Source organism: Macrobrachium nipponense, chromosome 22 (assembly GCF_015104395.2).
Source record: "Macrobrachium nipponense isolate FS-2020 chromosome 22, ASM1510439v2, whole genome shotgun sequence".
Lineage (NCBI taxonomy): Eukaryota > Metazoa > Arthropoda > Malacostraca > Decapoda > Palaemonidae > Macrobrachium > Macrobrachium nipponense.
The window spans coordinates 68,362,351-68,375,033 of record NC_087213.1 but is presented as its reverse complement, the minus strand read 5'-3'; the positions used below and the strand labels follow the sequence as shown (position 1 = coordinate 68,375,033).

At 40.4% G+C, this 12,683-nt stretch overlaps 1 protein-coding gene across 4 annotated transcripts in view; it reads right to left on the bottom strand.

Annotated features, from left to right (window-relative positions):
• Positions 1-12,683, bottom strand: part of LOC135198778 (DNA topoisomerase 2-binding protein 1-like) — a 116,850-nt gene that overhangs the window by 11,952 nt on the left and 92,215 nt on the right. For all 4 annotated transcript variants that reach the window (XR_010310884.1, XM_064226707.1, XM_064226705.1 and 1 more), the window contains 2 exons: positions 5,164-5,523; positions 3,842-4,077 (listed from right to left, as the gene is read on the bottom strand). Coding sequence is in view for 3 of the 4 variants with exons in the window: in XM_064226707.1 (XP_064082777.1) it covers positions 3,842-4,077; positions 5,164-5,523 (596 nt within the window). In the remaining variant the exon portion in view is untranslated. The remainder of the gene's footprint in view (positions 1-3,841; positions 4,078-5,163; positions 5,524-12,683) is intronic.

Sequence of the window (12,683 nt, the reverse complement as noted above, 5' to 3'; positions counted from 1 at the left end):
AAACTACAATTCTTTTATAATTGTTTCTAAATTATGAATAACCTATGAATAGTTTGTAAATTTGATTGCATCTCGGGGATTGTCCCAATTTAAGTACTACTGTATTGTACAAAATATTGTACTGAAAATATATTTCTGTTGAGTCTACACTGACTGAATATGGTACCTATGGAGGTACTGCACTTATATTGGTTGTAATAAGTAGTCAATATGCTTACTCTCAACACAGTGGAAAAATAAATTGATAGAGCTTTGCAATGATTAAGCTGATTTTTAAAAAGGCAGGATTTCTAAAAGTTGAAGACAAGATATAATGGGCAGCAGCAGATAAAATTTCAAATAACTTTTAGATGGCTTTTCTTTATCATAAAAAGATGTTTTGACAGTGTTCAGAGACCAAAATCAAGGTAGATCTTGAATTGCTTTGGCATTCTGCCAAATATATAAAGTAAATTCATTTATCTGTAAACAAAATAGATGCAAAGAGAATGTTGATGGGGTCTTGGCAAGTGAATTATTAAATGTTGGGAATGTTATTTAATCTCTGCTGTCTGTATTTCTCAAAGATTTTACAAAGGAATAAATAGTCAGATATGGAAGACAAGGGTCAGACTAAGAAACTTTAGACTTTTGACAGACAAAATATGCAGATGATGATGCCTTAATCAATAAAACACCACACGGTATACAAGGCTTGCTTAATAAAATTCATCATATATTTTGAATCTAAAAACAAAAAATAAGGACTGAGTATGCACAAAGGGATGAAATACAATGATATAAATGCAAGTTCTTGCGAGTTAAAATTTACTAATACTAAAAGAGACAAATCAAACAAAAGGCAGAGTAAGATTTTTAAGTCAAACAGTGAAACTGAATTCCAATGTAACTACAAACACAGACTCAGGTTTTGATGGCTGTTTTGTAACAATTTTACTTCAGACAGCAATAGTAATGAGAATACTCCTTCAGCTTCAGCAGAAACCAGTGTGATACTCTCGTGAATGCTGGGCATTCAAGCAGCAAGTAGTATCAAGTGTATACAATCAGTTGCGTAGTGTTCCATGTTGCTGCTACTATTTTTTTATACCCTCCTACATTGTTTTATGCATGTCTACAAAACACATATCTGTGTCTTGCTACTGAGGAGAAACTTGAGAAAAATGCCAAACACAAAGGTAGCATGCCTTAACAGCTATCACACAAGAACTCTGACTTTCACAATCAATGATCTTGACCATAGTTGAGGCTGAAAAGCAAATTAATGATGTGAAATTTTTAACATCAGTAAAATCCACTGGGCTGATTGATCAGATGGAAAACTTACTTGTTAAATGGGTGGAAGACCAGATACAGAAAAGTATGCTGCTTACCCAGATAACAATCCAGACTGAATTAAGGGGGCTGGCCAGCTAATGCCATTTTTTAAGGACAGACTTTGATATTCATACCACTTAATAAGGTGACTTGGGAAATCTCCAAACCGCATATGATTTTCGCCTCTGACCTTCAGTTTTGTGACGCCAGGGCGATTTATCCCGAAAATAGTTTTTGAAATTCTACCGCCTCCCTTGATATTTAATAATAAGACCTGTGATTACTACCAGATATAGACCTGATGTAGACCTCCGATCAAATGAGTTTTTTTTTTTTTTCTAAAAGTCATTTTTTTGCTAGATATAAATTTTTCATTATGGTAAAAAAATAAACCCTATAAATGGGGGGGGAAGAAGAAGAAGAAGAAGAAGACGAAACAAAAATGAGAAAAAAGGGCTTGGTTTGATTGTTCTATAATGTCTTTCTGAGTTATAAAACAAATTTCAATGTTATAGCTTTAAAACTAAGTGAGAAGATAGATTTTGAAGGTCAATAAGTATAGTTTTGAGATACAGGCATTCACAGTTTTCTTTCGTATTTTTATAAAGACAATGTTAATAAATAATGATTATTATGAATGTATATTTCTTTTTTGTGTATTAACCCTCTTACGCCGATTGGACGTATTAAACGTCGACATAAATTGTCTGTCGGGTGCCAATTGGACACATGGTATGTCGATAAAAAAAGTTTTTTAAAAATTTGCGGAAAAATACTTATAGGCCTACCAGCCGAAAACTTTTGAATCATGCGCTTTGGGGGATGCTGGGAGCTCAATGCGGTGTTTTGTTTATCGCACTAAAACGTATCAGTGACATATCTCAGAAATTATTTCGTCACTTTGACATAATTTTTGCACCATTTTAAATAAGCCGTTACATGGAGTATTATATATGAAAATGTGTGCAATTTCATGTAGAATACAACAAAAAATACTCATGATTGTAGTTTTTATCAGTTTTGAAATATTTTCATATGAATAACGATAAGTGCCAAAATTTCAACCTTCGGTCAAATTTGACTCTACCGAAATGGTAAAAAAACGCAATTGTAAGCTAAAACTCTCATATTCTAGTAATATTCAATCATTTACCTTCATTTTGCAACAAATTGGAAGTCTCTAGCACAATATTTCGATTTATGGTGAATTTATGAAAAAAAAAAAAAAATTTCCTTTACGTCCGTGCGGTAACTCTTCCGAAAAAAATCAAACATTTTTTTGTCCGATTGTCGGGGGTCCTGGTACGCATCCGCTGCTAATATGGGGGGACCACTGTACCCTCTTTTTACAAAGACAATGTTAATAAATCATGATTATTATGAATTTCATATTCCTTTTTGGGTATTAATAAACCAAAACTATGTTATTTATCATAAATGAAGATCCCTTTGCTCAAAGATCGTACCCTGGGGCACAGTGTGACGTGTGCGTCAGGCAAGACGGGGACGTTAGTTACTACGCAACCCTCCCTCTCTCTCTTTACTAACTACGCTAATATCACGTATATTATGATATTCTGTAATCATATTAGAGCGAATTTTCTTCTTCTGTATGTTGGCGACATGTTTTGCTTGTCTCTTCTTCATTGGAATGATGAAATTCTTCCCGAAACAAAGATAAACATACGTAAAAGCAAGCGAATGTCAGAGGTAAAACTCGAACGTGTAGACTACTTGGGGTTTGTGCTCGCACTGAATCGTGGTTGAACTTGGTAGCTGACTGACTTCCCTTCTGCGACACATGGAATCTCTACAGATGCCACTGCTCACAATTTCTTTGGCAATAATTACCAAAATTTACAATAACATACGAAATATTGCATTTTCTTGTACGGATCAATGTTTTTGGCTTATTGAGTTATGTTTACTAATTACCCTGTAACTACGAAAGTAAGAGGAATTTTGACTGAATATTTTGTATACGTATTCTCAATTGCCATATGAAGCTCCATGAATTTTTTCATGGCTTTGCATTTTTCGCCCTATACCCCCATATATGTATGTATAAGGCTTCCAGCCGGCCCCCTTAATGGTGGGTACCCAGACAACCATTCTGTTTTTCACTTCTAGAAGATTATACCTCAATAAATTATGTAAGACGTTCAAAACTTTAAACCTTGTGTGTTGAAGAGTTTGCCCAACTGTAGGGTAGTGTAAGTGTTAAAAGCATGTTTAAGATAGGCTAGGATGGGCTATAATGTTAAGTCAGATTTGGTGTGATAAACTGCATTTCAAACTATTGATATTTTTGTACTTATAAGTTCTTTGCAACATTAGTGAATTGAGCAAGAAATGAAGACCTTGACTAGATGGGAATTGTGAAAGAAAACACAAAACAGAAGAGAGTAGAGAGAACTAATTTCATGTGGAGCTTTATAGTCATGAAAATGTTCCTAAAATGGGAAAGATGTAATAAACAAAAACAATGAATTCTTATTATAATAAGGGTAATGTTTTTACTTACTTTGCTGATATCACTTCTCCACCACCAGCAAGAATTAATCTTGTGAATGCTTCACTGCGGTCACGATTGGTGTGGACTAATGCCTTCATACCATGAAAAGCCCCTCGTTTCCTTTTGTCCTGACTTAGAGCCAAACGCCATCTTCGTGCGCACACAGAAAGTTTATATTCTAGTGTATCTCTATCCATTGCAGAAATATACTTTGCTGAAGGGTTGCCAAGTTCATATGGCTCCTCCTGAAATAACATATATTAAACATGATAAGAAACAATTACAGTTCACTTTATCAAATTTTTACTTAATTCATGCTACAGTATCTACCTAGGTTATACACACAAGCATATTACTTTAACTTCTAATTTTATTATAAAGAAGTTTAACAAAACCAAGTCACATTTAAAGACTTTTCAGGCATGCCAGAAGGATCTGTTCTAATGTAAGAACTGACAATTGTAATGAAGTAAAACTGAAAAGGCTAGATATTCAGCAGTGGAAAGAAACTAAAGGGAACATGAGAAAAGTTTTTTCTTGCTCCTTTTTCATATAGTATGGACATTTTCTACAAGTAAGTGTATGTAATTATATGTAATTGTTTAATGGCAAATGGTTTGTTTATAATAAATTGGATTAATTTGTGAAAATTCTACTATAAGCACTAGGACCATTCAGAGCTCAAGAGAGATTTTGACATAGGAGAACCTATTTTGGTAGCCGCTGTGAGTCCTCAAAGGATTTACTCTCAAGGTCTCCAGGGGAGGGGTGGCCTTTTATAGTGAACACTGACAGATTATAGAACTTAAAACAAGAGGGCTCTTTCTTTTGCCAACAGTGGCTGCCTAGGTTCAATTCCCATTCCTTACCCTCAGATATGGCAACAATGTCACACATGTTGGCCATCTGTCATGGCAACAATGCATTCCATGCCAACCCTTTCACTCATTACTGTTTTCAAATCTATACAGGGTAATTATTCACCCTGGTCCCATGCCTTTTTGTCAGGGGAAGTGGGTGGGTTTGAGGACTCACAGTGGCTCAAAAATAGGTTTTTTCCTGCATCAAAATGGAAGAAATCAACAGGTAACAAAATTGCTTAGCTCCTAAAATTCAATCCCAACAACTCGGATAACATTTCGGGCAAGGTTAAGCCACAAGTTATAAACCACATTCTAGATTCGAGATACCCATAGGGTTTGGCAACAAAGAAAATCAAACTTAACACGGACTTATAACAATTAAGACATAGTTCTACATGTAAACTAAAAAGAATGAGACAAAAGTAAAAAGGAAAAATTCCTCATAAAAGAAAGCTATTCTTTCCATACCTCTACAAACCTTCCGGCTTTTCCCGAGTCTTCTAGGAAACCAACATGCAGCAGCCATTTCCCAGAAGCTATGGCAGCTAAGTGCTTCTCTGAACGAGTGGGTCTTGTGGTTACAACATGTGTACACCTGACATCAAAGTGCTGGTCTGCAGTCATAGTTCCACCTAGCCCAACAATTATTGCTATATAACGTTCCCTTTCTTCATCTGGAATACCGGAAAGAACAAAGAGGAAATTTGGCCCTGGTGACAAAGAATCTCTGCTTGTTTTAGGTGGTGATTCAGAAGGCTCCTCTGTGGATTCTTCCTCAGGTAACACTGGTAAGTTTTCCTTATCTTCTTCACTCTCCTCTGATGCTGCCTAGAGATAAAATTTGATCCTTGAAATATTTCTCCATTATGATCTAAAATCTTTGAAATGAGAAAAAATTAAAATAATACAGCAAAATAAGTTAAGGTGCACATTCCACAAACTAATAACTTTTTCAGTCCCTCTTGCATTATCAACTACTAATTATGATTGTACAGTGGACCCCCCGTATTCGCGTTCTCCAGATTCGCGGACTCACACATTCGCGGATTTCTCTGGGGAATGTTTCCCTGCATTATTCGCGGAAAATTCGCTCATTCGCTGTATTTTTCTATGATAAATATCCACAAATTCCTGGTTTTTTTGATGAATTTCATCATAAAATGCACTTTTTGTGATAAAACTATTTAAAAAACCAAGTATGAAAATTTTTAGTGGGTTTTTCTTGAGTTTTAACTAACAAAATAGGCTGTTTTTAGCATTTTCATAGGGGTTCCAAACATTCGCGGGTTCTAACTATTCACGGGGGGGTCTGGTACGCATCCCCCGCGAATACGGGGGGACCACTGTAATTGTTTTACCCACTAAAGTTTTGTACAGTAAACTCTAAAGTGATATGCTATGCATCAAAAAAGGAATATAAAACTCATAAGTTCTATACAGTAGTTCCCATAAAGATTATATTTATATAAAAGGCAACCTTAAGAACCTGAACGTGATTGAAACCATTATGAAAACAGCAATTTACCAGTTTTTGCCCTTAAGCAAAATACAAAGGAACAAGAGCGGCTCATTAAAGAATGTCTAGTGTCAGTCTTCCAGGGTCACTGTTGCCAGAGGTTTTTTCATTTGCATTGGTTAGTAATTAATAAAAATGATAAAATACTAAAAATAAATTAAAATCTAAAAACACAGTACACCAGCTTCTGTACAGGCAGTCCCCGGGTTACGATGGTCTCGGCTTACGACGTTCCGAGGTTACAACGCATGTTCCAGGGTTACGACGCCTACAACGCCCATCTGGCAGATGAAATATGACACCAAAAATGCAAAATAATCTATATTTGAAGGTTTTTTTGATGAAAAATGCCATAAGAATGCAGTTTACAGAGTTTTCAATGCACCCAAAGCATTAAAAGTAAGGTTTTTTTAGGATTTTTTATGATGTTCCGGTTTACGACGATTTTCGGCTTACGACGCGTCTCAAGAACAGAACCCCCGTCGTAACCCGGGGACTGCCTGTATTATAATTACGTACATACAAATTATGATAATTGGAAAGTATCACTTGGATTATGTAAGTTCTATTAGACCAGCTTCTGTAATAATGGTAAAAATGCCATAGCCATTTTAAAATACTTTCCTAAAATTTTGGCTACACTATAATTTTCATCTATACCTTTACCACTTAATCAACCTCTGTTCTTTTTCTGGATATTTGACCAGCATACGCTAAATAGTCAGTTTGCATCTTTAATCATTTTATCATAGGTGGAAACATTGTTTGTCTTAGAAAGGCAAAATTTCAGAATATGCATAGATGATTTCCTCAACTTTCTATATTCAAATTATGCAAACTATGGTTTACCAAAGGTATTTATCTGTCTCTATATCTGATTTAATACATTATCATAAATGATAATTTTATACATTCAACTTCCCTGTCAGATATATACTTAGCTATAGACTCCGTCGTCCCCGATAGAAATTCGAATTTCGCGGCACACTCTACAGGTAGGTCAGGTGATCTACCGCCCCGCCGCTGGGTGGCGGGAATAGGAACCATTCCCGTTTTCTAAGTCAGATTTTCTCTATTGGCCGGGACATCAACATTGTTGTTGTTCCTCCTGATTTGATTTTCGTGTTTTTCATCGCTATTGATCTTCTAAGCCGGTCTTTTGGGTGACGTATTGGATCTTTGGTTGGGCATACTCTTTCGTGGACTGTTATTTGGACTTGATTTTGGATTTTTCTCATAATGTCGGACTCTAGCTTTTCGGTTAGAAGACAGTGTGTGAATGAGGGATGTATGGTGAGGCTACCGAAAGCTTCGGTAGACCCTCACACAGTTTGTAAGGGGTGTAGACAGAATGAATGCTCTGTATCTAACACCTGTAATGAATGTGTAGGTTTGAATGAGTTAGAGTGGAAGAATTTAAATTCCTATTTAAGAAAATTGGAAATGGATAGGGCTAGGAAGGCTTCCTCCAGAAGCGTAAGTAGGTCATAATATAACACCTAACCCTAAACCTGTATTTACTTCCTCTTGTACTACTAAGACTGCAAACCCAGCAACGGAAATTGCAGATCTTAAGGCTGCACTTGAAAGGATGGAACATCAAATGCAAACTTTACAAGGTAAGCGCAGTGATAGTGACGTAAGTGTACCCAGTGCAGTGGAGGGTGCGTCTGATCGGCTTCATCTCGCTCCCAGGCCTAGACCGCTTCCAAGATCACAGGCCCAGAGGAGAAGGAATGTCAAAAGCCTTACGGAGGTTATGGAGAATCCCCACCGATCAGGCGTCCCCTCGGGAGATTCTGTGACGTCTAGAACTGCCAAGGATCGCTATAGGAAAAGCATCCTAAAAAAGTGTTTTTCTTCTTCGGATTCTTCACCACAAAGAAAGGGCTGGAGTTCTGACGAACTTTCACGCCCCTTAAAAAGAAGTTGGAAAGCTCCAACTTTGGATTCAAGTCCGGAGTTTTTCCCTGAAGGATCGCCTTGCAAAAGGAAAGGCGAAAGGAAAAAAGCCAAGTATATTCCAACTCTCAACTCGGAGTCTCCTTCCTCTTCTAGACCTCCTTCACCTACATCGGAAAAGGAAGAAGAGAATGCTGCGGCTAAAATTCTACTAAAAGTACAGGAGCAGATCTCCTCTTTAGTAGGAGTTCTTACGAAGGAGACTCCCAGAAGAAAGGACTATTTCCTTCCGATAAAAAGATCGACAGGAAGAAAAGACGTCTCTGGCACAAAAATCGCGTATTCTACTCCTCGGACAGGAAGTAGAAAGAATGCGCCAGAAAAGCCAACCTGGCGCAATACGCCAAAAGCTCCAGCCTGGCGCAATGCGCCAGATGCGCCAGTCAGGCGCCAGAATATACGATCTACTTCCAAATGACACTTGAACCAAGAGGATTCTTCTAGCTTTGAGCGGGATCAGCCTTTACCTGGCAGGGACTCTAGATGTCGCACAGGCGGCCGTAGCCCCTGTCAGGATAGAGCTTTTTCCGTTAAGAGCGATACGAGAGGACATCCTTCTTCTGACAGGAGAGAGAGATGTCGCACAGGCGGCCATCGCTCTTGCCAGGAGAAGGTGAGAGTCTTGTTGCAGGATCAGCCTATCTCTCGTAAGGACGCAAGTTGTCGCACAGGCGGCCGTAGCTCTTGCAAGAGTGGGGTAGATGTTGCGAGGGACTCATCTCCTATCGAGAAGAAACAATCCTCTTCGGAGATTGAACAAGAATTGGAAGATGTGTCGGATTCGGAAGATCATACGGCTGCAGGCTTATCGGATTATAAGACGCTAGCAGCCCTCTTACTTCAAGAGTTTGGAGACTCGTTAAGCCAAATACTGCTCCACCTTCTCCTAGAATCTTTGTTTACCAGCACTAAGGTCTCAAAATCGTCCTCTTTCATAAAGATGAAACCGACCATTTCTATGAAGAAGGCGCTTCGGTTTGTCGGAAACTGGTTTAAATCCAAGGAGGAGGCTGGGAGAACGTCTTTGCCTGCCCTCCTTCAAACGTGCAGAAAGAGAGGCATCTGGTATGAGACGGGAGAATCACTGGGTCTTGCTCTCCCGACCTCTGCCGAAGCAGATTTTTCAAATCTTGTTGACGCTTCGAGGAGACAAGCCTTGTCATCAGCTAAGATCACATGGGGGACTTCAGAAATGGACCATCTCCTCAAGGGATTGTTCCATGTCTTAGAAGTTTTTAACTTCTTAAGACTGGTCCCTTGGGTGTTGGCCAAGAAAACTCAGGAGACGGAGTTTCTGAGCCCAGAAGTCCTTCATAGTGTCCTGTCCTGTATGGACAAAGCAGTCCAGGAGATCAGGAGAAGTGGCTTCTCTCTTCGGAACTGGAATCTTGAAGAAAAGGACTTTGTTTAGTTCTTTTCTAACGAAAGCAGTCACTCCTATCCAGAGGTCGTCCCTGCTTTACGCACCTCTCTCGGATCAACTGTTCCCTTCACAATTAGTAAGGGACATTTCCCATTCTTTGTGACTGAAAATGGCCACCAACAAGATCTTTTGGCCCAATCCGCAAAGAAAGCGAGGACCTACGTTCCTACTATGAAGAGAGAGACACGTACCCCTCAACAGCCCTTTCGAGGGAGTTCCTCTTCTAGACCCTCCTCTAAGAAGAGAGGAATACCAAAAAGAGGTAGGTCTGCATTCAGACCTATCAAGAAAGCCAAGTGATATTCCAGTCCTTCAAGCACCGGTAGGAGCCAGACTTCTGAAATTTTCGGAAGAATGGGCACTGAGAGAGGCAGACAGCTGGTCCCTTTCAGTAGTAACGAAGGGATATTTTATCCCCTTTCGAGACAGACCTCCCTTAACGACGACCCCGAGGGAACTGTCGGCCAAGTACAGGGACCCTGCCATGAGAGAAGCACTTTTACACCTTGTGAAACAAATGTTGCAAAAGGAGGCCATCGAATTGGTCCGGGATCCTCATTCCCGAGGATTCTACAACCATATTTTTCTGGTTCCGAAATCCTCGGGAGGGTGGAGACCGGTTCTGGATGTGAGCGCATTGAACCGATTCGTAGAGAACACAAAGTTCTCTATGGAAACGTCCAAGTCGGTTCTTGCGGCTCTTCGTCCCGGAGATTGGATGGTCTCCCTGGATCTACAGGATGCTTACTTTCATGTTCCCCTGCATCCCTCATCGAAGAAGTATCTTCGATTCATGATGCAGGGCAAAGTATTCCAATTCAGGGCCCTGTGCTTCGGCCTATCTACAGCTTCTCAAGTTTTCACGAGCCTAATGAGGAATGTTGTGAAATGGCTACATCTGAAAGGGATAAGTATATCTCTTTATCTAGAAGATTGGCTCATAAGAGCAAAATCGGAACATCAGTGCTTGAAGGACTTGGAGACGACATTAGAACTGACAAAGTCACTGGGACTACTCGTAAACCTCGAGAAATCACAATTGATCCCCAGACAGAACATAGTCTATCTGGGGATACAGATGGATTCTCGGGGTTTTCGGGTTTTTCCATCGCAAGAGAGAATTGCTCGAGGCTTAGAAAAAGTCTCAAACTTCTTAGGGAAGGAACGGAGCTCGGCGAGGGAATGGCTCAGTCTGTTGGGCACCCTTTCCTCGTTAGAGCAGTTCGTTTCCCTAGGGAGATTGAACCTCAGACCTCTGCAGTTCTATCTCAGACGAATGTGGAGTCAGAAGACAGGAGATTTGTCAGACTCGTTTCCCATTCAGCAGGAGATAAAGTCACACCTGAAGTGGTGGTTAACCCCCTTAAGAAGAAACAAGGGAGTGTCCCTCTTGATTCGGAACCCTCTCCTAGTGTTGTTTTCCGATGTGCCTCGGAAACAGGTTGGGGAGCAACATTGGGTCCAAAAGAAGTGGCAGGTACCTGGACGAAGGAACAGGTGGCACTGCACATCAATGTGAAGGAACTCCTCTGGCCATTCATCTAGCCCTGGAGTACTTCGAAGCGGAAGTCAGAGGAGTGGTAGTCCAAGTCAACTCGGACAATACCACTGCTCTGGCTTACGTCCGAAATCAGGGGGGCACTCACTCTTTCTCACTATACGAGATCGCAAGAGATCTATTGACCTGGACGGAGGAACGGGGCATAATACTCCGGACAAGATTTGTTCATGGAGTAAAAAATCTAAGAGCAGACAGATTGAGCAGGAAGGATCAAGTACTTCCGACAGAGTGGATGCTCCACTCAGAAGTCTGCAAAGAGCTTTGGTCCCTCTGGGGAAAACCTTAGATCGACCTGTTTGCCACGTTCCTCTCCAGGAAGATGGACAACTTCTGCTCTCTAGAAGAAGATCCCAGAGCCATAGCGATCGATGCTCTCCTTATGGACTGGTCAGGCATAGACGCCTATGCCTTTCCCCCATTCAAGTTGCTGGGAGAAGTGCTAAGAAAGTTTGTTGCATCGAAGGGAACAAATCTGACTCTAATTGCTCCCTTCTGGCCTTCCCGAAACTGGTTCACAGAGGTACTGGAATGGACGGTGGACTTCCCAGATCTCTTCCAGAAAGGACAGATCTGCTCAGACAACCCCACTTCGAGAGGTTTCACAAAAACATCCAAAGTCTCTCCCTGACTGCCTTTCGACTATCGAAAGACTGGTCAGAGCGAGAGGCTTTTCTAAGAAAGCTGCAAGTGCAATCGCTAGAGCCCGCAGGTCCTCTACCTTGCGGGTCTACCAATCGAAGTGGGAAGTTTTCCGTAGAAGGTGTAGGTCGAAGAAGCTGTCCTCTTCCAATACCTCTGTGACCAAAATCGCAGATTTTCTTCTCTTCTTAAGAGAAGAGTCGAAGTTGGCTGTATCTACTATCAAGGGATATAAGAGCATGCTCTCAGCTGTTTTTAGAAACAGAGGCCTGAATTTAGAAAATAATAAAGATCTTCATGAACTCATTAGGTTTTTCGAGACTTCCAAATTGAGATCTTCTCTCCCCCCAAGTTGGAACCTGGATGTAGCCCCTTCTGACAGGTTCAAACCTCCAGATAAAATCTCGTTCAGAGATCTTACGAGAAAATGTATATTCCTGTTAGCCCTCGCAATGCTAAGAGGTCAGTGAATTGCATGCTTTGGACTCTCGGGGTGGGTTTTTAAAAAAAGACTCTGCTGTGGTTTCTTTTCAACATCTATTCCTGTTAGCCCTCGCAACTGCTAAGAGGGTCAGTGAATTGCATGCTTTGGACTCTCAGGTGGGTTTTAAAAAATAGACTGCTGTGGTTTCTTTTCAACATCTATTCCTGCAAAAGCAAAAAAATGAGAACCCCTTCTAAACCTTGGCCTAGAAGTTTCGAGGTCAAGGGACTCTCTCCCCTGGTAGGTAGAGTTGGAGCGGTCTCTTTGCTAGTCAGGACCCTGAAGTTCTATCTAAAAAAGAAGAAACAGCGTTCAGGGATGTCGCCAGAGTCTCTGGTGTTCAGTAAGAAACCCCAAGAGACCTATGTCAAAGAACGCACTGGCGTTCTTTGTCAGGAATGTG